We start from the raw sequence: 25,033 nt of genomic DNA, 5'->3' as shown, positions 1-25,033 counted from the left end.
GCCTCCCCCGCCACCACGGCTTCCTACCTCTCCTGGCACACCCGGCGGCCTTCACTTTCCCGGACTTGCCAGCCCATCTCTCCCCACCCAGGCTCCCTCTTCTGGAACGCTCTTCGAGTCCTTTCAGTTTCCAGCTCCGAAGCCGCTTCCTCTGGGTTCCCGCAGATGGGCCGGTCTGTGCTTCTCTCCTGTCTCCACTGCCAGCCTGGAGCAGGCTGTTTTAGGATTTCGGGGACAGGCGCTGGCCCAGGGCTCGGCACGTCGGGGGGGCGCGGGGGCCCTGGATGAGCTGTGGATCCAGGCCCTGCTTCCCCAAGAACATTGCTCACAAAGGCCTCACTAATAGACGAGGAAACTGAGGCCGGGAGAGGTACCGGGCGGGCGGGACTCATCGCCACGAAAGGGCTCGCCTGCGCGGACATCCAGCTCCGGGACCGCCGACAGCCTTGTTTTTCTCCGGACCGCAATTCCCGAGAGGCCTTGCGGACGAGCGAGGGGCGCCGGACGCGGATCTCGCGAAGAGATTAGAGGTAAGTCTCGCGAGAGTAGGTAGGCCGGAAAAAGCCGCGGTTCAAAGTGGTAATAGACGGTTGTCTTATCCAATAGAATTAAATATATACCCTCTCGACTCAGTAAAACGCGGGAGTAGAGGCGGAGGCAGCCAATAGAAAGGCCGGATAGGCGGAGCTGAGGCCTCCGGAGCGGAAGTGGGTTGCAGTTGAGGCGGCGGCGTCTTGTTGGAGTGCTTCTCCTCAGCAGCTTCCGAAGGTGCTTCCTGATTCGGACGCGTCTGCTGCGGCGCTTGCGAGACCGAACCAGCCCCAAGTAAAGCCAGGCTTCTCAGGGAGGGAGCAGCAGGCAAGGGCGGCAGATACCGGGTTTGGGTGGGTTCGCGGCCTGCAGAGGCCTGGGCGCTGCGGCCCGGGAGCTGCCTTGCCGCGGTCGACCCCGCTTGGGCCCTGACGCCAGGCCGGGCCTTCCCCGGGACCGCGGAGCCGGCGTATCCGCCCGCTGTCCGCGCGGCTGCACAAGCCCAGTTCGGTGCGGGCAACAAAAGTGGGGCGGCCCCACCGTTCATCTCGGCTGCGCGGGCGGGCAGCGGACGGCTGCGCGCAGTAGCTAGAGTGGGGAAACTGAGGCCGAGAGGGGAAGGGATGCCCGCAAGGTCACTCGGAGAGTCGGGCGGGGCGGCCCAGGGAGAGGGGCTTCGGGCCGTTCGCGAGAGCCTTGGGCAAGGTTTTTGTTCCTTGTTGACGCCGCCCCCTTTGTGTGCGCAGGCTGATCCCCCGCGCCTCCTGCGGGCTTGAAGGGGGCGGGGGCCCGCACGGGGGGCGCCGGGCTAGGGCCTGAGTTTAGTAAATCCCCAGCTTCCGGTTGTTGGCGGGCAGTGATTGCTGCAGCGCAGGCCCGCCCCCTGGGCGCTGTGGACCGGTTCCTGAAGGTTAATCAGCGTCTTAACGCCGAGGCTTGAGACCCGAAACTGCGGGGAAGGCCGCCTTCCACTTCGACCCGTCGAGGGAAGGGGAGAGCTCTGGGCTGGAACGGCTGGAGCCCACGGTGGCCGTTTTGGCGGGTGGGGTGGATGTTGTGCTATCCTTGAACGTGTCCGCTGGCGTTCCCAGTCACACCTTTGTTCTGCCTCTGCGCCCATCCAGCCCCCGGAGTCAGGCTCAGGGTCGCAGCCTGCATCCCTGCGGCCAGCTCGGGCCGCCCAAGGTCACTCGGCCAGCTGATAGACTGCAGGACCAGGCCTTCGAGTTCAGTGACGAGGAGTTGGGGGGCCTCTGGTAACGAAGGACTTTTCTTTCTTTCTTTCTTGTTTGTTATGGGGGCGGGGGGCATATTGGTTTGGGCTTTAGGTTTGAATTTGAGGTGAAATGGGAACATTCAAGGAGAAAATTGTGTTGCAGGCTGTTTGTATTGCCTGCATTTGAGCTTCCAACTCTGATTCACATTTTTTTTGCTCTGTTTAAGAATTACATTCTTTGATGTTCCAATCAGTACATGTTTGAGGCCTTCTGTGTGCCAGGCTTTCCGCTCAGGGTGCAGTAGTGGACAGAATAAGCCTGGCACAGGCCCCCGGGGGGCAGAGCAGTGAGGGCGGAGGGAATGGGAGGCAGAAATACAGATTATCAAGCTGTGGGCCTGGAGGGGTCAGTGGGAACCTGGTCACAGGTCTTTGGTGTGCTTTTCCATGGAGGAGTTCACAGTTTATTTTAAGACTAGATGGGAAGTCACTAAACTGACCTCTAAGCAGGAAAGTGACAGGGTTAAGTGTGTCTTGCAGAGCAGTCGCTGAGCTGCAGGGAAGGGACTGAGGCCAGTGGCCTCAGGGCAGGCTGGGTGAGGAAAGAGTAGCTGGGCCAGGTAGCTCTTCCCTGAAGGACTGTTATCGAAGCCCAAGCCCAGGGGCCTCTGCCTGGGACCCTGGAGGGGATTGGAGGTGCTGCTCTGCGAGTCTGTGCACAGGGTGGCTGGTCTGCGTGCTGGGTGAGAGTGGCCTGGTGTGCCCTGCATGTCTCTCCACTGTCTCTCTGAGACGACTGGCTGCATCTTTCCTGGTCCCCAACTTCGGAACCTTTGGAGGATGCGGCGGCTACTGGAGGACACAGCAGGGCTGGCACACTGAGGTGGGACTTCCGTACACTCCTGTGCTCTTCTGACTGGTCCTTTCTTACCAGCAGTTCCCTGGCAGGACTCGGAGAGTTTGGAGCGAGGCACTGGGGGCCTCCTCTCTGAGGAGGGAGGCCCAGAGCCCCAGTGCTCAGGTAGAGTCCCGGTGTGAAGTGACAAGGGGTTGGCGTGGAGGCTGCGTTCCTGGGCCTGGACTTCCTTTGCCGGTGGTGTTTCCAGGTGTGACTGGAATTGGCACTTCATGGGACACCACGTCACGCAGCTTAGGGGAGACCTGGGAAGGCGTGCAAATGAGGGTCACTGTAGCCTGTTGTGCAAAAGAGAAATTGTGACCATTGGCTCTCCGGGAATACTCTTTCTAAACCACGTGGTCTCATGGTGTACCCACGTGGATACCTCCAGACAACAAATACATCAGCTGGACGTATAGATTATCTGACGTGCACAAAGTTAATGCTAAAGGCCATTATTAATAGATCACACGTTCCTGTTCTGGAATTGTAACCACAGTTCTTGGAGGAATGGGAGGCAGTTGTCTGGGTCTGTGTGTGATCTGTCGCATCGCTGGTGAGTAGCATCTCCCTTGCTCCTCTGTCACAGACCAGCCTGCCGGGGGCTCCGGCGGTTGCTGCGCTCACTCAGTTAAGAAGCAGGCCCGCCAACTTCTGGGCCTTCGACTCTGGCGTCTGTCTTCCCTTCGCTAGGCCTGGGCACCTGCATTTTCCCGGCCAGTGCTTCCAGGAGCTTTAGGCAGTGAGGACTGTTGAAAATGGGGGGGGGGGTGCTTTTTTTTCTGTTCCTTTTGAAGTGAGATCTGTCCAGGAGAGGTCTGATTACAGAAATTCTCAGGAACCCAATTTTCAGCCACTGCACAGTGCTCCTGAAGCTGCTGCTCCTGAGGCGTCCCCGCCCGGCCAGGATGCCGGTCCTGGGCACCTCGCCTCTCGTTTCAGCCCCCTCCTGCAGTTCTGCTGCCGGGGTAAAACTCTCCCAGCACCTTTTTTGGTGCTTAACCGCCTTGTGGAGAAGTTCTCTACTCCCACCCCACTATGGCCACCTGTCTGAGCCTCCCTTTCTGTCCTGGGTGGTGACTGTTTTCACTTGGAGTTTAAGGCTCCGTTTCCCCCACTCATCCTCTCCCCGACCCCCAAAACTCTGAGCCCTCTCTTCTGATGAGCTTGGTAATTTGCTCTCAATGGAAAAAATCATTTTGCTGACTTGGCTGTGCCGAGGGCTGTGCTAAGAGTAGGGGATGCTGGGAAAACTGTTTGACTTCCAGCCGAGTCTGTCATGCCGAGTGAAGCAGGAGAAGCGGTTGAGTCAGTACCAGCAGCGCTATGAGGCCCGCCTCGGACGGTGAGCAGGAGCTCCCCAGCGTGGGGCGGGTGGGGGACCTGGCAGCTGGCAGTGGTGCTGCGTCAGGAAGGCCATCGGGATGCCTAGAGCCCAGCAGTCAGTGCTGCTTCCCGTGCTCGTTGGGGTGAGGTCCATGGCTGCAGGGACTGTGTGTCAGGGAGCGGTTGGAGTGCAGACTGAGTCTGCTGTATGAGACGGCCAAAACCTTCCTTTGCTTTTTTCCCATATGATGGCTGTAGTAGCGCACTCAGTTGTCTTTAACTTCGCTCTTTTTCTTTTTTTTAAGGGTTTTATTTATTTATCTTTAGAGAGGAAGGGAAGGAAAGAGGAAGAGAAATATTAATGTATGGTTGCCTTTCGTGAGACCCCCACTGGGAACTGGCCTGCAACCCAGGCATGTGCCCTCACCGGGAATTGAACCGCGATCCTTTGGTTCTCAGGCCTGCGCTCAATCCACTGAGCTACACCAGCCAGGCTAACTTCTTTCAAAATGATTTTTTTTAGATTGTATTGTGACAATTGTCATAGCGTGTATTTAAAAAATTATTAAAATAGGTGAATTTTTGTGCAGCCATTTTAATATTGCAGATGGAAGAAAATACCCAACATTTTTGGTGTATTATGGTTTATTATTTCAAGAAAGGTTAAAAACTGCTGTGGCTGGTGTGGCTCAGTGGATTGAGCACTGGCCTGGGAACCAAAGGGTCACTGGTTTGATTCCCACTCAGGGCACATGCCTGGTTGTGGGCCAGATACCCACTTAGGGATGTGTGAGAGACAACCACACATTTATGTTTCTCTCCTCTCTCTCTAAAACTAACTGAATAAAATCTTTTTAAAAAAGAAAGGCAAAAACAAATGCAAAAAAAGATTTGTTCAGGGTATGGAGAAGGTTCTGTGATGGATTGAATGTGTCAGAAGTGGTTTGTGACGTTTCTTGGTGCTGTTGACATTTTGGTCAAACAGTCCTTTTCTGTGGGGTTCTCCGTGCATTGGAAGGTGTTCAGCAGCAGCACCCTTGGCCTCTCTCCATTAGAAGCCAATAGTGGGAGATCGCCAACATATGCAAAATATCCAAATCAGTAAAATTATTGCTGAAAGTGAAGAGCGTGTCTTTTATTTTATGGCAAAAACTAAACGGACTTTTTGGCCAACCCAATACTAGGTGGACACAAAACTGAATTCAGCTGAGCCAAACCACGTGCTCCTCGGACTGTCCACACCTCCTAGCAACAGCCACCTAGATTGGTTGTGTGCTCTGGGCCATGCCCACGCCCACCTGGGATCATGCTTCGCCCGCTTCCCCAGGACTCGCTCACCCACTTGTGCCACTGGGAAAGCGCCCTGGTTATTGTGGTGTCGTGCCTTTCTTAGCTATTTGACCTGTGTGTGTTGTTGGCAAAGTTGTTGAGTGTTGGGACTGTGATTTTGTTTTCTCCCATAAGAGAAAAAACCTTGTGGGTTTTTTGTACTGGTTGGTGTTTTCTACAACATACATGTCTGTAACTGCAGATTAGGCCAGAAAGGAGAGGGAGGGAGGTGGCTGTATGGTCTGAAGCCATGGGTGTGATCATTTGGGGACATTTTCGGTATTCTTGGGGGCTCGGGGGTGGCCTGGTGGGTTTTTTTAATAGCTACCCTGTGACACCTTTAGCTTCCTTGGGCCCACTCAAAGGTCTTTCTAGTGCTCCAGTCTGCCTTTTCTGGTTGTGAGGGCGCCCCTGGCTCAGAGTTTGCTTGGTGGGAGCTGAAGACTGCTGAGGAGCATCTGGATTCGGGCCTCTGCTGCTGCCCACCAGCTGTGGGGGGTCCCACTGCCCTGATTAGTGCCCGTAGACTGTGGGGTTTGGTGGCCCTTCCATAGCTGGCACCTGTTCACTGGCCAGCCTGTGGTGCATCTGCCTGGGAATGGAAGGGAAAGACCAGTTCCCCCATGCTAATGAGGGGTTCTCCCTTCCCTGCCCCAGGCTTGTGCCTCGGCTATTTGTAGTGGTTCTAGACGGCCTGCACCTCACCCCACCCTGACCCGTCCCAGGTTCACAACTCTGTCGAAGCAGTTCAGCCGCCCAGCTGGCTTCCCTCCAGCAGGCGGGACGCTGCGCATGTCCACACAGGCAGGTGCCTGCCCGAGTTTCATGGCTGCTGTGGTCTTGACCATGGGGAGGGGTGGGGGCTGCTGGTGGCCTCCGAACCTGACCTTGCTTTGCCCCCTTGGTCTTTGGCATCGTTTCAGCCTCTGGGAGAGGGCCTTTGGGGTTCCATTTCATCACCTGTGCTTCCGGCCCTCAGAAATTGCCATATTTGTGTCACCAGCCCCCTAGTTCCCAGGCCATCATGGCTGAGAGAAAACTAAAAATTGGGTGGGGGTCAGAGAGGTGGAAAAGCCACCCAGCTGGCTGGGCCTCTGGTGACCCAGAGAACCGCTGTCCCCCCTCCCCAAGCAGCAGTCGGGGGGCCAGGTAGCTGGCTCCCACCCAGCCAGAATGGGCTGGGTGTGGTGTCTGACTGCGATGCCCAGTTGTGACGACCCTCCCCCATAGCAGCAGATGCTCCGAGGCTGTCAGGCGCTGAGGTGCCTCCCCGGGCTGCAGGCGTCGCCCACAAACGGGTCAGCTCGCCGTGGGAGGAGTTCTTCGTGAGCACGAGTGTGTGGCTGCAGAGACATGTGTGAGAACAGCTGCTTTGAGGGTGGGGGAGCCAGGTCGGCTGAGGCTGTGCCCACTGCAGAGCATTTTTGAATATTCGATAGAACCTGTCTGTTTTAAATGTCTAGAAAAGGAATGTTAGGTGAAGTTTATTTTTAGTTTTGTGGTTGTGGTAAAATAGCGCATCACAGAGACCGTTTGGACCACTTCTGATGTGTAGTGGTGGGAGGTGCACTCACCGCCTATCACCTGCACGGCCTTTATACCCTTCCCAGCCCCGCCCCTGCCCTCCCCTCCCCTCCCCTCTCCCCCAACACAACCCCGCCCCCAGCCCCTGGCAGTCGCCCTCCGGCTTTCTGTCTCTGGATTGGATGGTTCTCGGTAGGTGAGAGGAATTACGCAATGTTGTCCTTTTGTGTTTGGTTTCACTAAAGATAATGTCTAAGAGGTTCATCCGTGTTGCAGTGTGTGTCGAAATTCCGTTTTAAGGCCGAAGAATATTTTTATTGATACTGATTTTACTCATAGGTTTTCAGAGATCTGGCATTCATTTTTATTCTAGGCACTTGTGGCTCAAGGCCTGAGCCTCAGGCAGAAGGAGAGCCACCTCGTTTAGGGGCAGCTGCTCTCTGTCTCCAGTGGGGGCAGGAGGCAGTCCCTGGCCGTCCTGTGCCACTGAGCAGCGGTGAGGCCTTTGCCTCTGGTGCTCCCATCAGGCCTCTGGGACTGTGCTGGTAGCTTCCTTGGGGTCACAAGGTGAGTCTGCGAAAGGCCTGTTACTGTCTCTCTGAGCACGGTTTGCTGCCTTCTGCTTTTGCCAGACCCTTTCAGCACCCGAGGAGAGGGCAGTGGGCAAGGCTGCCGAGCATGCTTTTGGAATGAACGCCTGGGAGGAGGGCTGGGGGCGTGCGTTCCAGTTCTCCCTGAGGTTGGAGGTGTGCTGTGCTTGGTCGCCCGTCCCTTGGGCACAGCACACAGTTGTTACTTAACTGACTCACCGTCTTTCCACTTACAGTTCACGCTTGGGGAGTGTCTGCTAGGCCCCCACTCTGTTTCTGGGGCAGTGCCTGGCCCACAGCAGGTGCCTGTGTGGGGGCATTGACTTAGTCAGCTGGAGGCTATCTGCGGGTGCTCGGGACCACCCTGGACACCTGCATTCCACATCCGTGCCCCAGGGAACAGCTGCAGGGTGAGGGATGTGTTCCACATTGGAGATGGCAAAGCGGAGGTGTGGAGGTCCGGTATTTGTGGCAGGCTCCCGGGTTCAGACCGCCCACTGCGTGGTGCGGCTGTTTGCCACGCACCTTCTTCGGATAACATACCAGAGGCTCCTGTGTTTCTTAAGTACGAAGGCCTAGTTGTTGATGTGATGGTGACGTAAAGTTCTGTTCAAGAAAGTTCAGAATGAAAGTTACTGCAGGTTGTGCTGGGGGCTGGTCCGTCGCCAAAGGCATTCAAGCACCGCACAAAACATTCCTTAAAAGATTCTTGCTTTTGATATGTGTTCTGTAACCCTGATTCTGAAGTTCCGTTTATGGGCGTACTTACAATAGCCTGGGGATGATTCTAAGTCTGTGGTTAGAAAGGGGGGATGTCAGCGAGGCAGCACCCCATTAGTCGGGCGGCGACCAGGCCTGCACGAGGGCCTGCGGGTCCGCACACCACTTCCCTGCGGGAGAGCACACTGGGAACGCCTGCGAGTCAGCGTTGCTTCCCCGTGGGGACTCTTGTGGGGAGTGAGTCCTTGGGTGGTGACGGTGGTGGTAGCTGTCTCAGCTGCCCTGGTGTGGTCTGAGGGCTCCGTGTGCCCCTGGGTGAGGCCACTGGACAGCAGTGCTGAGAGATGCTGGGACAGAATCTGCCTCGTCTCACCTGGCTGGTTTCCTCCTGCCTGGGGCGCTTCCACCCATGAGGTCTGGAACACACACTCGCAGCCATGTCCACACCGTGTGCAACACACGGGTGTGCATGTTGCGCTCTGCGGGGACCCCTCTAACAGCAGTGGGTGGTGGGGTGGCTGTGAAACCTGAGCAAGTGCAGCAAGCACCAGCCTCCCCCACACCGCCTGCCGTCCAGCTGGGCACCCTTGTTCCTTCCAGACTCTGCCACCACCTCCAGGCCGCACAGTCTGCGTCTGCCATTGGCCCCTGGAGCATACAGGCAACACAGCCTCTCTGAGTGCGTGTCTGAAGGAGGCCTCTCTGTCTAAGGCCCTTGACTGTCCCCAGGATCGTGTGGGGTAGGAGCTGAGCCCACCCTGGGTTCTCTCACCCGCCACACAGGGCAGTCAGCGTCTGGGGCATCTTCTGCCCTCTGTGTGCCCCACCCACCTGCTTTATTTCTTGAAGAAGCTCCTCGCTTTGGGCCTCATTTTCCAGGTCACTTCTCCAGGCAGCCCTGCTTGGCCCTCAGTACAGGGCTTCTGCTGCTTGGTTACCAGTGACCAGCTTCCTGAGGCTGCTCGATGGCCTCATCCTGGCCTTTGTTCCCCCTTGTGTGTTTTTTTTTTCAATTTAATTTGTTTATTTTTAGAGGGGGGTGGAGACAGAGGGAGAGACACATGAATCAGTTGCCTCTCACACATGGCCTGGCCCACAGCCCAGGCATGTGCCCTGACCAGGAACCAAACCAGTGAACGTTCAGTCTGCAGGCCGGCACTCCGTCCACTGGGCCACACCAGCCCCGCCCCACCTACTTTCTTCCTTCTTGAGATGCTTGCTTTTGTCTTGCTGTGTCCACGGGTGGTTCAGGCTCGTTTCCGCCTTTCCATTCTCTTCGCACGCTCCTCTTTTTCCACGTGACTCCCCAAACTGCGTGTGTTCTGCGATGTCTGCTTCCATCCCGCTGTCTCTGGAGCCTTTCAGCCGCCTGCGGACCTGCCTGCCCTCAGCGCCTGCCCCTGCACTCCCTCCCCAGCCCAGTCCTGACGTGCGGAGACCTCTGGTTCTGGTACAGGCGCCCTGTTCTGAACCCAGGCTGTGACGTACACTAGCTGTGGGCTCTGGCAAGTCTCTTTCTCCTGGAGGTCATCCTCAGCTCCCTGTGTGGGGAACGGTGGCCACACAGAACCTGCCTCCTCCCTGGTGAGAGGAGGGTGGCAAGCGACAGGGTTGGGAAGTATGTGCCTTTCACACAGTGACAGTGGCCTCCGAGGTGTGGTCTGTGCACCTGGCAGGACCCCAGAGCCTTTTTGATCGGTGAGGTCGACCTTTCCTGCAACCCAGCCCCTGCCACACATGTGCCTTCCATGTCCCACGCTGGTCTGCTGGGAATGCCCCTGAGGCCAGCCTTTCGGCTTCCTATGCCTGCTGGCCACTGGCCTTTGCCATCCCCCAAAGAAAAACAGATTGGGATTGAATTGGTGGGTGGCTGGCCTTGGCGCCTCTGGTGCGGGAGGCTGTGGAAGTGCTGGAAGCGTGGGGGCAGCAGGGCGTGCACGTGGCCCTCTGAAGGCAGCTGCGAGGCCGACGGGGCTCCGGAGGGAAAGAGTCTGACGCCCTGCTCTATGGAACAGACCTTCTCCAGCCTCTCCTGGCCCTGCGCTCTTGTCACACATGGCACACATCCGTCACTCGGCATGCTGGAGCTGGTGGCTGGGTTTACTCACTGCTGGGTTCTCAGGGCAGGGGCCATGCAGGTAAGGGAGCAAGGTGGGGGGCTTGTAGCCCACCAGGCAGGGCTGTGCGGTGGGTGGTGCTGGCCGAGGTGCCAGTCCGTAGCCTCGACTATGCCCGCCCTGTCGTCAGCCAGTCCTGCAGCCAGGAGGAAGCAGGGCACAGGGAGGGTCGGTGCCCAAGGTCACGGGGAGAGTTCGGAGATGCCAGACAACAAGGCCCACTCATTTCCACCGTCCGTGCTTAGGAGTGAGGACTTGATGGGGCCTGGCGAAGGCTGCTGTGCTCAGCTGTGTGCTTCAGAAAGGTGGGGGGCAGTATGGTCTGGGTGCCCGAGTTGTGCGGTCTGCTGGGGCGGTGGCCTCTGAGGCAGCACCGTCAGCATTGCCTGGAGTGTATCATACACCCACAGTCACAAGCCCACCCCAGGCCTGCCAAATCGGAAGCTCTTCCAGGGGAGCCTGGGGCCAGCCCGAGTTTGAGAACCAGAGTCCTGGTCCAGACCATTGGCGCCTGTGCCTGGGCCAGCACAGAGCTGCCTCCTCGTTTGTGCCCTGTCCCCTGCCTCCCTGACACTAAGTGGGCCGTGGTTAGCTGCCCTTCCCAGTGAAACCCAGGCCCCTCCCTCTGCAGCGGCCGAGGCACCTTTCTCTGCCCTTCCCAGAAGCTCCTGCGGCTACACCAGCCACACTCCTGGTTCTTCCCACTCAGCTGCGCACACAGGGTGGATCAGTGGGTGGCCCTTGTCTCTGCTTTAGTCCTTTTGTCAGAGGAGGACAGTGCCGTCATGGGCAGAGCCAGGGGCCTCCTGTGGCTCTGCTCCAGCCAGGGAAGCTGTGTCCCTTCCCATGGCGAGGAGTGGGCATGGTCACACGTGGCAGTTTGATTCTCTTGTCTTTTCCCAGCAGCTGTCGTGGTTCCAACAGCCAGCATGGGGGCAGAGCCAGGGGCTTTGAGATCCGTGGCCCTGCATTCTACAAGAGTTCTTGCTTCCCAAGGGGAACGTGAGGTTAAGGACACGTTGCATGGTGCCCCCTGCTGGTGACCAGGAGAACAGAACATGGTTGAAGGTGCAGGTGACATGTTCATCAACTTGATGTCTTTGTGTTTCAGAACTTGATGGTACGGAGAAGTCTGCGTGGCCCCAGATGCCTATGCTGGCCAGAGGATGAGCAGGCAGCGGCCGTGAGCAGTTGAACGTTCAACGACCCTGCAAACCTTGTTCAGGTCGCTTCCTTTTCTGTAGATTGCAGCCCAAGAGCATCATGAGTACGGTGAGCTTTGTCAGCTCAGGAGTTTATTTTCAAGGCTAAGCGACTGCCTTGCTCTGCATGGCATGTGAAGGTGCTTCTAAGCACCCCAGTTCGGGACCTCTTGGGAGTTAGAGCGGTGTGTACGCTGGCTGGCCCAGTGTCCGGGTGGGGGGCGGGGGCGCTACGGGTGGCGTCGGAGGCTTGGGAAGTCCGTGCCCCAGAGCGGTTGCCGGTTGCTTGGACGCTAGGGCTCAGGTGTTTCGTGTGTTCTGCCGTCTGTGCCCTGTGTAGTTCTCGTCCAGTGTGAGCGCAGTGGTAAGGATCCTCAGCGAGAGGTCTGCAGCCCTCAGAGACCAGGCCTGGCGTGTCACTGTGACAGTGGCCATGAGATTTCTCGGACTGCAGAGGCGGCTTTGCTCTGGTGCAGCCCAGACATCACTCAACCCCATGGGCTCCAGGAAAGGTTGCCTGAAGGTCCTTCCTGTCTACGCCCCATGGCGGGGCTCTCTGGTGGCCCTGGGGACAGGCTGAGAAAACTCTGATTCCTCGAGTTGGGTGGGGGGGGTGTGCTCTTAGGGCTGAATCCCAGTTGATGTATCCTAGGAGGTCAGAGGCCAGATTTCCCCAAGGAAGACCTGCTTTCCATGGTTGGTAGAAACTGGGGAAACTGAAGGTCTTTGGGCTAAAAACAGAGTGAGGCCACACACACACTCCAGGAAGGAGGTCTGTCCCTGTGGTTACAAGGGGTTCCCACCAGATCCTGACCTGGGCCAGGGGCCTCCATAGAGCTGCGTGTCTTGTGTTTTTGCCAGATGGGTTGACGAATGAGTTTTACTTTCAAGAATTTGTATTTGCTGTGTGTTCTGGGTGGTTCATCTCTAAACCTGCAGTGTCTGGAGCCTCCTGTGTTGGGAGGACCTGCCCTAGGCCTGCTCCCTGCTCCTCCATTCCGGTGCGCAGGCCCTTTTTCAGGGCCACCCTGCTCGCAGCCCGCCGAGTCCGGTCATTCAGGACTAACGCAGGTGTCCTTTGTTGGTTCCGGTGCCCTCAGAGGAAGCGCCGAGGAGGGGCCTCGAGTTCCAGGCCAGCCCAGAAGCGAGCTCGGGAAGCAGCCTCCACCCTGGAGACGGCTCCAGAAACGGAGCCCATAGAGCTCGTGGAAAGCGGTAAGGTGGCTGGGGACGCGGCGATGGTGAGATGTGGGTGGCTGTGGCTGCACCGCTGGAGCTGCTGGGCACCTGCCATTGCTGCCTCTCAGCCTCGGCCTCCTGTCCAGACCCAGACGTGGTCACACCTGCTGCAGAGCTGGCAGGAGGCCACAGTGGGTCACAGCAGTGGCACAGGCTGCACAGGGCGAGCAGTGCCTGTCTGGCTCGGTGTCACTGTTTTCTTCTTTTTCTTCCTACCCTGTCACCCTGCCTCCAGCCCTGTTCCTTCCCCCCCATTCTCAACACCATGGTGGGAGTGGTTCTCCTTATTTTCTGAGCTGACCCAGTCTCCGCCCTGCTTGCCCCCCACTGTCTGCCCAGTGCCCTCAGGACGAAGTCCTGATTTCTCCCTGGGGCTCACAAGCCCTCCAGGAGGTGCCTGCCTGGTCCTTGGCCTTACCGAGCCCTCTACACAGCGGCCTTGTAAACTCTCTGATCAGTGCCTTCCCACAACCCCGCAGGCTCAGTCTCGCCTGTGTCACCACTCACGACACCCTGGAGCAGAGCTGCCCCTTTGTTGCTTTAGGACTTCCACGGGTCCGAGCCAGCTGCTCGCTGGCAGAGTGTTCAGCCTTTGGGGTGGGGGAGACTGCCCCGGGCCCACTTTGCCATTTGAAAGCATATCTACAGTTTGTGTGGCCTTGCAAAGAGCTCAGCTTTCTTCTCTTTTCCATTAAGACAGAAAATTGCCCAAGAAGGCGAATGTGTGGCCAGAGCTGCCTGTGCTGGAGGGGGTTTGGTGTAGGCAGAGGCCAGGAGACTTTTCCCCAACTGGATGTTCTGGGAAGTGGCAGGTGGCCTGAGTGGAGTCTCTTTACTCTGCATATATTAAAATTATTTTTGTAGCCATGTTGCTTGCAAGCTGACTTTAACAAGAAGCAACTTGTCTGAGATACATTTTGTGGGGCCTTCAGAGAGTGAGGTTCTCAGTATTGTCTCTGGTCTCTTCTCACCCCAAACCGTGAGTCCCAGAAAGTGCAGAGGCTGGGACCCTGGCCTACCCACCCCAGAGCTGACGCTGGGCCTGTGCATCCTGCCCTTTCCAGGAGAGGCCAGGGTAGGGGCTGCTCCCCACATGTCTCTGAGGGCCTGGAGCTCAAGCCTGGGGAAGGCACAGGGCTGCAGTCACTGGTGGCCTGTGAGAGTCTCGATTGTGTAAGAGCCAAAAACCAGGAAGGGGAGGGTTCTGGAAATGATGGGCCATCAGCATGTGGACTGTGCTTCTGAACAAAACCAGACCATTTTGTGTAAATCATATCAGACATTTCTTGTACAGTGTGGTTTTTATTCCTGTGATGACTTTTTTTTTTTTAAGTTTTATTTTTTTATCTTTAGAGGGGAAGGGAAGGAGAAAGGAGAGAAATATCAATGTATGGTTGCCTCTTGTGAGTCCCCTGCTGGGAACTGGCCTGCAGCCCAGGCATGTGCCCTGACTGGGAATGAACCGTGATCATGGGGTTTGCAGGCCCGTGCTCAATTCATTGAGCTACACCAGCCAGGGCACTATTCCTGTGACTTCTAATACATGAAAATAAAACTTCCTGAATATGCTAAACATATTACAAGTCACTTCCCTGAGATATTAAGCAGTACTATTTCTGAACATTCTATTTAATTTTCTGATGTTGACAATGACAGAAGAACGTGGGTGTGAGTTTCCTGTTGGCACATGGGACTGGAATTGTGTCCGCCCTTCACATGGGTCCTAAGTGCCAGGAGCTGTTGGGCACACGCTCCTCCCCACCTGGTCCTGTGCTCACATGGATGCTGCGGTGGACCCGAGGGCTCACGGCTGGTTGCAGGCCAGGCCCATCCCAAGGAGAAGGGCCCCCAGCCGAGCGTGCCTGCTGCCTTCCCCGTCTGTCCCTGCCTCTCCTTGTGAGGGAGCAGGTGCAGACATGGAGGCCTAGCCATGTGGCAGTGCAAGGCCACGGGGATGGGGGTGTGCGTGTGCACAGGCACCCCCTTCCCCAGCGGTGTGCCCGTCAAACCATGGGCTGCCACTCAGTAGCATTTGGAAGGGTGTCCATGCCTGTCCTTCAGAAAGGGGTTGGTCCTTGTGCTTTCTGCACTCTGCCCCCAGGGGTCGGGCCGGGAGTCTGGCTCTCGTCGCCTTACTGGTGCAGTCAGCATGCTTTCTGTCCCCTGACATCTGCTGGAATGCTTTGTTTTGAAGCTGGAGATGAGATAGTGGACCTCACCTGTGAGTCGTTGGAGCCCGTGGTCGTTGACCTGACACACAGTGACTCTGTTGTGGTAAGCCCTGAGCGGGGGGGAGAGGGGGCTCAGGTGGTCCCCTGAGCAGGGGGTGATCAGCTCTTCTTGATGGGATCCCTGGCCAGCACCGAGCCCTGAAGGCCGTGTTCACGGTGGAGGTTTGCACTCAGTGACAAGCCCATGACAGAAGATGGTTCAGGGAAGTCCCCTGCGGTGGGTTTGCTGCACGTGTGCCCTTGACCTTTTCTCAGCAGGCACAGAAACCCTGGGGGCAGACTCGGGGGGGCCCTTCTCTCTTCAGTGCCTGACTGTATACCCTGTGCCAGCTGTGCAACCCCTGCCATCTGGGTCGGTCGGGTGCTGGGGCTAATGGGTGCTGGCCTCGAGTGCCTGGCCCTTGGGTGGTACCCAGAATCCAGCGTGCGCCTCCAAGTAGGAGAACAGGGTGCTGGCTCCGCAGCACTGGTGCCTGGAGAAGCTGTCCGGGAGGCTGCAGGTGCCCCCTTCCTGTGGCGCCAGGTCTGCACTTCGGCAGGGACTTAGGCTTGAGAGGAGGCCTGGGCTGGTCTCTTCCGCAACTGGGGGTCTGCTGGCCCATGGACCTGCGTCCTCGGACGGCCTTGCTCTCCCGGCAGCTCTCTAGCGCCTTCCAGGTCCCGCTTGGTGGAGGCGTACAGGGTTAGACCTGACCAGGCTTGAAAACACCTGGCCCTCCTGTCGTGTGTCCATATCTGTTTTGTCCTGTCCCCACCCCTATCATAAAGGAGAAGCAGTGGCCTTTCCTTCAGCTGTTGGGTTGCCCCCGCAGCTGGGACAGGGGCTCAGGTCGCTGGCCCCTACAGAGGGGTGGCAGTTGCCTGGAGATGGGCTGGGACTTACATGAGTTGGAGTGGGCGTGGCTGGCAGTGGTACCTGTCCGGGCCTGGTCAGTGTTCTGTGGCCCATATGTCACACAGCATGGCTGCTAGTTCCTGTGGTGCCCAGGGGTCCTGGAAAGGTCATGAAATTTGGCACCTTGGCTGAAACCTGCAGCCTCCTGGCTAACACTTCAGATGGCACCAGGTTCTTCCTTTCTCCAAGGCCCGGAATGCTGGGTGAAAGAGAGAACAGGCTCTGCTGCCCGGCCCCACTCCCTGCCCGCAGGCGGACAGTGGCTGGCCCTGTTGGGCATGAACCCCCGTCACGACGTCCTGGTGACTAACTGTCTTCAAGCCCAACCCCTGCACTCCAGAGCCAGGGTAGCTTCCAGAACGTGGCTTGGACTGTGTAATCCCTGAGGATTGCCACGTAGTGACCAGCAGAAGGGAAAATGCTCCAGGCTGACTTCCCTTGCAGGCACTGCAGGCCCCCAAAAGACTGTCACTGTTGGGTCCCAGGGTGTGTTTGCCTTTGCTCGTTGCGGGGATCAGTCCTGCTTTCCAAAGAGGCTGCACCAGCGTGGGTTCGCGTCACTGCGGGAGGATCTCACTGCCGCGACCCTTGACTTCCAGCCTGGCTGGTGGGGCCGAGGCCGAGCCCGTGGCGGTTGAAGTCCACCTGCCGACCGAGGTGGGGACTGAACCTCGTGTGTGTGGCTGGGGCCCTTGCTCTTTGGTGAAGTGCCTTTGGAATTGCTGGGGGCTTTTTTGTACATATTGTATGTAGAACTTTGAAAAAATAGCCGAGAAAGTTAAACTGCAACAAAGCATCCGCTTTGTCTTTTTAACAGTGAGGCTTTTTCCTACATATTTTTCCATTTGGTTTTTTCATTGTCCTGTTCTTTAGAAATTTGTTGGTGAGTTCTAAGTGCGAGCCTGCCGCCTGTTATGTGTTGTGCTCAGAGGCTTGCCTTTTCTTTTTCTGGCGAATACAGAGAGGTTTTCAGTTTCAGTGGAGTCGCATACTGATTGTTGGGGGGAATCTCATACTTAGGAGAAACACGTGCCTATGCTCTCCGAGTTGACTGCTTCGCCTTCCTCCCTCGGGTCTGTAACCCACAGGAGCTGGCCTTTGTGTGCAGCTGGGGCCTCGAGTGCTCGCAGGGAAGTCGATGCTCCTTGGGGTGGTTTTGCGAGTCTCCGTAGATTTGTTCCCAGGTCCGTGCCAGTTTAGGTTGCTGTTGAAAAATGGCCTTTTAACGTTTGCTTTTTATCTGAGTGAAAACGGTGACCTCCTCGGCTCATTCCAAATCCGAGAGAAGCTGTGCACAGTCTCACTGTTAATGTTGTAATACCTCAGCTGCGGGGTGTTGGTTTCTTCTTTCATCCTGGGATGTTCCCCTCTGTCTCCCATGTGACTCGGGTCCATCTGGGTGACGTGGGAGCCTCCCGTCTGGTGATGACTTCCTCCCTTTCACTTGTCGGCCTGGGGTCCCGTCAGCTCAGCGTTGCTGTCTCACCGTCCTCTTTCTGTGTCGCCAGGTTCACTTACTCCTGTTTCATGCTGTCATTTTGCCTCCACCTTCACGATTAAGACAGTTGGTCTGTGGTTTTCCTTCTGTGCACATCCTTATGGGGTTGTGGTGTCTTTATAAAGTGGGGTGGGCTCCCCCTTTTCTCTGTTCTCCAGAAGATTTTGTGTTCGTTTATTTTTAAACCAGTACCATTTTTTGGATGCCTTTTTATTTTAAAACGTCGAGTTTGTTGTTTTCGGTGGGAAGATTGCAAGAAGTACTAGGCTGCCATTGCTTGGAACTGTCTCGTGGGTCTCCTTTCTGGCCTGTGTCCCGGGCACCTGCCGTGTGCCCGCGTCTGCACCAGCTGGCCTGGTGCAGAGTGGGAAGGGACTGGTTCCTCTTAGGAAACCGGGCTGTTGACAGGGAAGATATCGGACATGGGATTTGCTTGCGCTATTTTCCCTCAGTGAATTCCAAAATGTTGTTGGTTGGCAGTCAGTCTGGTGTTCCTGGACCCTCATCTGTTTCCGCGGGGCGTTCCAGTGAGGGTAGCTCCCGCTGTGTCCATGCCCCGCCTGCCTGCTCATTTATGTGACCGATGAAGAGGTCTGCCTGACCACAGCGCCCACAGGCGGGGACAGAGCCCCGCCTGTCTCTGTCTAGGAGCAGTGACAGGCAGGGTGAGGGGAGCACCCAGTGACTGTGACAGCGAAACGCCCTTCAGAGGCAGTGTAGTCGCAGCCGGAGAGGGTCAGGGAGGCAGCAGGTATGGGCTCGGACGGGCGTGTCCTGACAGGCCCCACTGCTCTGCTGGTGGGGCCTGGGAGGCGGCCACAAGCTGTTCTGCAGTGTCTGTCATTGCAGGCTGTGTGACTGCGGGGTCACTTCAAGCAAGCAGCCCTCTGCAATCTGATTTGGGAAGTACCCTTGGAAATGTCGGGGGTCAGCAGGTGCCAGTGTCTCCAGTGGCTCCTGCTGCTCAGCTCTGTCCTGCTGGTTGCTGCAGGGCCTGCTGCATCCCCAGGGGCCCCTGGAAAGCCAGGCGTCTGTCTGTAGGACAAGGGCTCGTCCTCTCACCGTGCAGCCGCTGCTGCTGTACCTGTCAGCGCCGGCCCACGCCGTGAGGCTCCCCTGTGCTTCAGAGCCCTGAGCGGACTGGCCTAGAGTCGTTGTGCTGGGGCAGCTGCAACACCGGGCGCCCCCTGCGTCTGACTGACCGCTTGGCCTGGGTTGGGTCCCGGGCCAAGAGAGAGGGGCTCCAGGCCAGCTCGATACCCTTCTGACTTTGCAGCCCAGTCAGGGGCTGCCGAGCGGCTGTCGTCTGTTTTGGCATTGGTGTCTTCATACCCTCCCAGGCACGAGCGGGGAGGCTGCAGGTTTGTGCCGCCCCTGCTCACCGCTACGCTCCTGCCTGCAGGCCCGACCCTCCTGCCAGCTGAGCACCATGCTGCCTGCGGGGCCACAGCCCAGAGCCGGGCGTCCCTGAGCCCTGTGGTCACAGCACTGCCAGTGGCCATAGGGAGGGGGTGGCATGGCCGGGCCTAGGCACCATTCTTTTCTGCTCTCTTCTTTGTGCTGTCCTGTTAAAGGTGGGGATAGCCCGTCATCCCCAGTGAGGGGGGCCCTCCAGTCACTGCGTGTGGAGCACTAGCGTGTGCCAGGTCTGTGGGGACCAGTCCCTGCACGCTGCAGGAGCTGGTGGTGCACCCCCCTTCTCTGTGCTCCCACCTGGCCCTGCCCCTGCCCCTGCCCCGTCAGCCTGTCTCCCAGGCCTCACACGGACAGTGCCTCTTGCCACCCATGCTTGTCTCCTAGTAAACATGACCCTGATGGCAAGGTTGGCTGTCCCCCAACCTTGTGACAGTTTCATTGTCACACTCAGCAGCCTCCTAGGAACAAGCGCCTTCAGTAGCCCCACATGTGGGGCTTCATGCTGCCGCTTCCTGGGACAGCCAATTGTGCCCGTCAGGGTTACACCAAGTCCACTCTAGTTGTTCCGAAGCAGAATTGGGTGTTATCTGTGGCAGCAGGCACTTCATGTGAAAAGGTGGGGGAGTAACCCCCGTTGTCTTGGCCTTGACCCAGTGTGGGGGCTGCTGGCCCAGGTCAGCTGAGGAGAGGGCAGTTGGCTTTCCCAAGGGACCAGGCCCACAACATGCTGAGAACATGTCTACAGTGGGTCCCAAAGACACAAGGCTGCAAATTTGAGAGAGCTGTGACCTGGTTGGAAACCAGTGTAGCAGAATAGGTTTGGGTGGAAGTTCTGTGAGCTTCCGGGGTGCAGAACTGTACCCACCTCAGTGCTGCAGGCCGCTCTCAGCCAGCCCTGCACACCTTCTCTGTGCTGGCTGTTCTCACTACCGTCTGAGCATGGCACCCCTCCGCCCTCTCGGTGCCCCGTCCTTGGTGGTGGCCACGGGCAGTCAGGTTCTTGCCGTTGGCAACTGTGGAGCTGGTCCTGGGCTCCGTGTGCCTGGTGCCCTGGGGTCTGGGCCTTGTCTCCCTTCGTCGTCACAGCAGCGCAGTGGGTAGGGGGCCGTGGGGACTCTGTCCTCAGCAGAGGACGCTGGCGGCTCCCGAGGGTGCATGGGCATCCCTGGTCATGTGGCAGCAGCCCCTTGGCTCCCAGGGGGTGTTGCATGTGAAATAAGTGCTTTGTCATTTCTGTGTCCAAAGGATGCAGCACGTTTTACATCAGACTGATTCTGTCTTGTCTTCTCCTTTTTAAAAGATCGTTGACGGTGAGTGGTCTCCCTCTTTCATGGGTTTGGATGGACAGCTGGCATGCGGTAGGTTGTGAGAAGGCTAGGTGGGAGAGTTCCCGTGATGATGGGTGGTCAGGCCAGCCGCTGGTCCTGTGCCTGTGGAGGAATGCAGTCCTGGCATCTGCTCTCCTCAGGGATGGACTTCTCCTGGCAAGGCGAGGGGAGCCTCTTTGGGGCTGGGCAGGACCTCCTGGGGACGGGGTGGCTGGGCATGGCAGCCAGTCTCTCTGCAGTCTGGGATTGGCCTATCCACGGCAGAAAAGATGGTGGTGTGGGTGGTGGGCCGAGGAGACCCCTGTCCTGAGCTCAGACTCACGTCTCAGAAAGGAGGCGGCCGCGGAGGACTGCCAGGCGGCCGCGCCAGGACCACACTGACAGTTGTGTGGTGAGCAGTGACGATGAGGAGCTCTCCAGGGACAGAGACGTGTATGTGACTACGCACACTCCCAGAAACACCAGGGAAGAGACGTCTCCGGGACTCAGGTATCTTCGTGCCCACCACCCTGTTGCCACCGTTCTCGCTGGGGGCATGCTCCCTCTCTGGGAAGCCTCTGGCCACCAGGGACTTCCTTGGTCCTTGGTGTGGGGTCCCCTCCCTCCTCTGTTTCCTGGGGGTTGGGGCAGGGAGTTAGATTCGCTGGGCCTTTCGCCAGTGCTGTGAGCCTGGGCCCTAGGAGGGATTGTTGAGGTCTCTGCCCTGCAGCTGTCGGTGCTGTGACCAGGGGGTGCTAGGTAACCCTGGGATGGGCCAGACACGGCAGCTTAGGTGTCTGCACCTTCTGTTGTCCCCCTGTCCTCGCAACCCCGCTGATCCCCATGGGGTAGCAGGCTTTCCTGTGAGTCCCCGAGAACCTGGGCCAAGGCAGGCTCGGGATGCTCTTGAAGGGGACTGGCCACACACACAGTGGCCCCTCGAGGGCGCAAACGGGAGTCTGTGTGTGCTGTGCACTGACAGGAACACTGTGTTCTAGGCCCTCCGGCACCATCAGCTGCCCCATCTGCATGGACGGGTACTCAGAGGTAAGCAGGCCTGGCGGCGGCCTTCCTGCTCTGTGGGGCGGACAGATGAGCGAGGGCCCTCTCGTTAGGTGGGGCCTGACGCTGCTTGTCCAGTCTCGCCCCCGCTGGTGCGTGGCTTGCCCTGCTTCTGTGGGGAGGGAGAGCGCACTAGCTTCGAGGCCCTGTGGCCTTCCCTCTGGCGCCCGTGTTCCCTGTCCTGGCCCAGCAGAACCTCCCCATGTTCTTCGTGGCCAGAGCCCCACAGCACCGTGACTTCTCTAGGCCTGCTGGTTCAGGGGACCGGGAACCCTTGGTCCTGCAGACCATCACTTGCCACCACAGGGCTGGCGCCAGTGGGACTCCGGGGCAGCTGCGGCCCAGGGATGGGCACACGTGAGGGCTATTGCTTTTGCTGTTCCCTAGATTGTGCAGAACGGACGTGTCATTGTTTCCACGGAGTGCGGCCACGTCTTCTGCAGCCAGTGCCTCCGAGACTCCCTCAAGAACGCCAACACTTGCCCGACCTGCAGGAAGAAGATGAACCACAAACGCTACCACCCCATTTACATATGAGGTATGGGGGACCGCCAGGAGGAGGGACAGACAGTGACAGCCGGCAGGACCGCCCTGTGGCCTTCCGTAGGGTATTTGCCTCCAATCTCCTGAGCTCACAACGACTGTCTCACAACCAGTGTCTGCCACATAGACTGCTTTTTCGTCTCCGGCCCTCCGAGAGCCTCTCGTTACCCCCAGCTTGATGCCGGGGAGCTTGGTCTGCGTCTCTCTGCTCCTTGGGCGCCTGGTCCCTGGGCACCTGGGAGGTGAGACCAGGGTTCGAGCCTTTTTCTGGAACCTGCGCATTCGCCAAGACGTCTCCCCTGTCCTGACAGTTTGCCCAGCTCCCTCCTGGCAGTGTCTTCAAGGAGCTGGCCCCAGTTGGAGCCGGAGCAGGTCCACACAGCTCTCACGGGCACGCTACCTCGTCCCAGGCATCTGCCCGACACAGTGACCAAGCCAGACACAGTCCCGGAAGCACCAACCTCGGGACTTTTCTTCCCAAGAGTCATTGACTGTGACTCTGCCGACACCTTAGCAGTGACGCGCAGGGACTTCTGCATACAGAGAGCCCCTGCAGGGCCACCCCTGACCCTAAGGAAGAAATGTGCAATAATGCCGTCCACCCACAGCCCGGGGGGGGAGGGGCAGTGCTGTCAGGGTCCCTTGGACGGCGGTGCCTGGGGCCCAGTGCCTGCCCCACCCTGCCCTGTCACCGCCTGCTCTCAGGAACTGGCCGGGCCCGGAGTCCTCCGCCTGGCACCGGCCCTGCAAGGTAAACAGGCCTGGCCTGTGGTCCGGCGGACTCTCCTCTCTGATAAAATCTGTCCTCTGTGTGCCACGTGCCCTCTGGTCCTCAGCTCCCGCTGCCCAGCGTCTCCTCGAGCACGGACACTGGGAGACGGTGGCAGTGTTTGTGGCCTTATCAGCCCACGTCCGCGCTGTCACCCCGGCTGCAGCTGCCCCTGGTGTCAGAGGGCCTGGCCCATATGCCTGGCTGGGCCTTCCTGGGCCTTCTCACCCCCAACGTTCATTCCAGAATTTGCTCCTCTGGCCAATTGGGCTTTGACCCCCTTGGGCTTGTGACTGCTCCGTAGGTTTTGGTTGACAGCGCTCAGCGGCCTCCCCTCCCCAGGGGCCCAGCCAGCCCCGTCTGCTCACCTCCACAGGCATGTGGGAGCCTCGGCTCCTCTGGGTGGCTGCGCTGCCCCTATCGGCCACGGTTTGGGGGGCGATGGCGGGGGGCCTGTGGTGCCAGCCTGCCTCCACCTCCGCACCCCTCCTCAGGCCTCAAGCCACGTGGCAGCCTTGGCGCTCAGCACCTTCACAGTGGGGGCCCCAGCGTCGCAGCATTGACGGCCTTTGGCCTCCCTCTGACGGAGCAGGGCGGGCACAGTTCACTTTAAACGGGGCTGAAGGAATGTCCCTCTTCTGTGAAAAGTTCATTCTTCATTACGACTGTTGAGCTGTTTGGCTCACCTCCAAGTCAGTGGGAGTGCAAGGAGTAGGGAGGGCCGGCCTGCGTGTCCCGCCGGGCACTCTGCCGCCCTCCAACTGACCACCTTCCTCCTGGGCTTCGTGGGAACACTCTTGTCACGTTCTGACAGCACCCAGACTTCAGGAGCCAGCATGACCACGCGGCCAAAATCTCTCGTTTTATGTTTAAGGACAGATGGTTGATCATGGAAGTTGTATTTCTTCATAGTACATTAAATTGGGGGAAAGATACGTGGTTTCTACTCTCCAGAAACTGCAAAATAGGAAAAGTTGGTAAGAACCCCCCACCCCCACCCCCACCCCAGTGTACATACTACGACTCTTTGTTACGTTTAAACTTTATCCGCGATGTCGGTCTGTTTTGGATCCTCTGCTAGTGGTACAGATGGAAATAAAACCAGTAATTTGAAACAGTTTTTTTGTGCACTCAGTTGCTGCTTGGGCTCATTTCTCTCCCCTTTTGCTCAAGGGTCAAAGGGGTGTGATTGCTGTTGGCCGCACGTGCGTGTGCGGGGCAGCCGCTTGACCGGCTGCCCACCCAGGGCCAGCGGGCCGTTCCTGAGCGATCGTTCCTGAGCGATCGGGACAGAGCCGCAGCCCAACCCTTGGACTCCCTCATTGAGCAGGCGCTTCAGCCCAGGAAGCAGGGTTGGGGCTTGCCGCTTGATTGGCCCAGTGTGGTGCAGTGCGGCCCCCCGCCGCCCCCAGACACAGAGATTGTCCCCCACGTGGGCCTGGTGCCCCGGAGTGTGTGGTGTACCGAGCAGTGGCCCAGGTGGGCAGTGTCACCGTGACTGACAGGCCAGGGACTCGGTGAGGGCAGAGCTTACCCTGGGGCTCCGTCGGAGATGGTCAGAGATGAAATGCAGGTCAGTGCTTGGCGAACGTGTGACGTGCTGCTGGGACTGGGCCCGGCTGTGGCAGGTAGCGAGAGACACGGTCACGTTGCTGCCCTGGGTGCTCGTTCACCGAAGGGTCGTCTGTGAGCAGGGCTGACCTGTGCTCAGGGTTCGAAGGGTTAGGGTGAGGGAAAGGAGGGGCCAAGTGCTGGGAGACCTAGGAGGAGGCCCTCTGACCAGATGCTCCCTGGGGACCCTTAGCCCTGCTTCTGAAGCCTGGCGCCGGGGCCCTCTATGCTAGGCCAGCCCACGAGAGGTGCGCCCAGGAGAAACCAGGAGCTGCAGATCCACAGGCTGGCACTGACTGGGGCCCCCAAGGTTGGCGAGGAAGGACTTACCTAGGTTCCTTTTTTGAAATTTTTTGACTTAAACGGTGTCTTTCTTAACTAAAGTGAATGCTGTTGCCATAAAGAAAGTTGGGTTTTGCCCTGGCTGGGAAGCTCAGTTGGTGGGAGTGTCGTCCCACCGCACCACGGCTGTGATCCCCAGTTAGGGTGCAGGCGGGAACCGACCCACAAATGAGTGTGTCAACAGTGGAACTAGAAATGGATGCCTTTTCTCTCCCTTCCTTTTCCTAAAACTAGTAAGTTTAAGAACAGTCTTTTTAAAGAATGTCAGGTTTTGCATATAGTGTATCCAGTGTTTGTGCCCAATTCTCATTCTGACAAGAACCTAGGTTCTGTTGGGAGCATCTGAGCTGTTGCTCTGATATGTCTGTTGTCGGCGTTGACTCAAATAAACTCGTAAAAATCCTTCAGGAAAAGAAAGAACATAGGTTCTGTTCTCCACACTGACCTGACCGCCGCCACATCTGTCACCTGCAGTGGTCTGGCTTTCTTCTCTAATTCTCTGTCCATTCTTTGTCTTACTGAACTGCTGTTGCCTCCAAGACATTAATATGCAAAACGCTGCGGGCAGAGGCCTGCACGTTTCTGCATTTTCACCAAGAAACAGGTTTACCGTGGGTTCTTGTAACACGAGTGTCAAGCATGGGCGCTTCCTTGTTAGGGGGTTGTG

General features: G+C 57.9%; 1 protein-coding gene across 3 annotated transcripts; it reads left to right on the top strand.

Annotated features, from left to right (window-relative positions):
* The first annotated feature begins 664 nt into the window (after window positions 1–664).
* RNF4 (ring finger protein 4) lies at window positions 665–23,530 on the top strand. 3 transcript variants are annotated; one of them, XM_037046893.1, is made up of 8 exons: window positions 665–825; window positions 11,363–11,523; window positions 12,554–12,668; window positions 14,887–14,966; window positions 20,033–20,042; window positions 20,390–20,549; window positions 21,038–21,086; window positions 21,489–23,530. In XM_037046893.1, exons 2-8 carry the CDS (start codon window positions 11,515–11,517, stop codon window positions 21,636–21,638), a joined length of 573 nt encoding a protein of 190 aa, XP_036902788.1. In that variant the 5' UTR covers window positions 665–825; window positions 11,363–11,514; the 3' UTR covers window positions 21,639–23,530. The 3 variants fall into 3 exon arrangements, with proteins under 3 accessions (XP_036902788.1, XP_036902790.1, XP_036902793.1); XM_037046895.1 differs by lacking the exon at window positions 665–825 and adding an exon at window positions 1,636–1,787; XM_037046898.1 differs by lacking the exon at window positions 665–825 and adding an exon at window positions 6,015–6,025.
* The last annotated feature ends 1,503 nt before the right edge of the window (window positions 23,531–25,033 follow it).

The sequence above is a fragment of the Sturnira hondurensis genome, unplaced genomic scaffold (assembly GCF_014824575.4).
Source record: "Sturnira hondurensis isolate 20B ecotype Veracruz unplaced genomic scaffold, ASM1482457v3 Scaffold0000780, whole genome shotgun sequence".
NCBI lineage: Eukaryota > Metazoa > Chordata > Mammalia > Chiroptera > Phyllostomidae > Sturnira > Sturnira hondurensis.
Note: the sequence above shows the minus strand (reverse complement) of the source record. Positions and strands in the feature narration are given on the sequence as shown.

What these genes read in the sequence shown, in the direction of transcription:
- RNF4 (XM_037046893.1), top strand. An exon ending in CATAGAGCTCGTGGAAAGCG is followed by an intron (nt 12,669 to 14,886) that starts GTAAGGTGGCTG and finishes TTTGTTTTGAAG; the next exon opens with CTGGAGATGAGATAGTGGAC. An exon ending in GCATGGACGGGTACTCAGAG is followed by an intron (nt 21,087 to 21,488) that starts GTAAGCAGGCCT and finishes GCTGTTCCCTAG; the next exon opens with ATTGTGCAGAACGGACGTGT.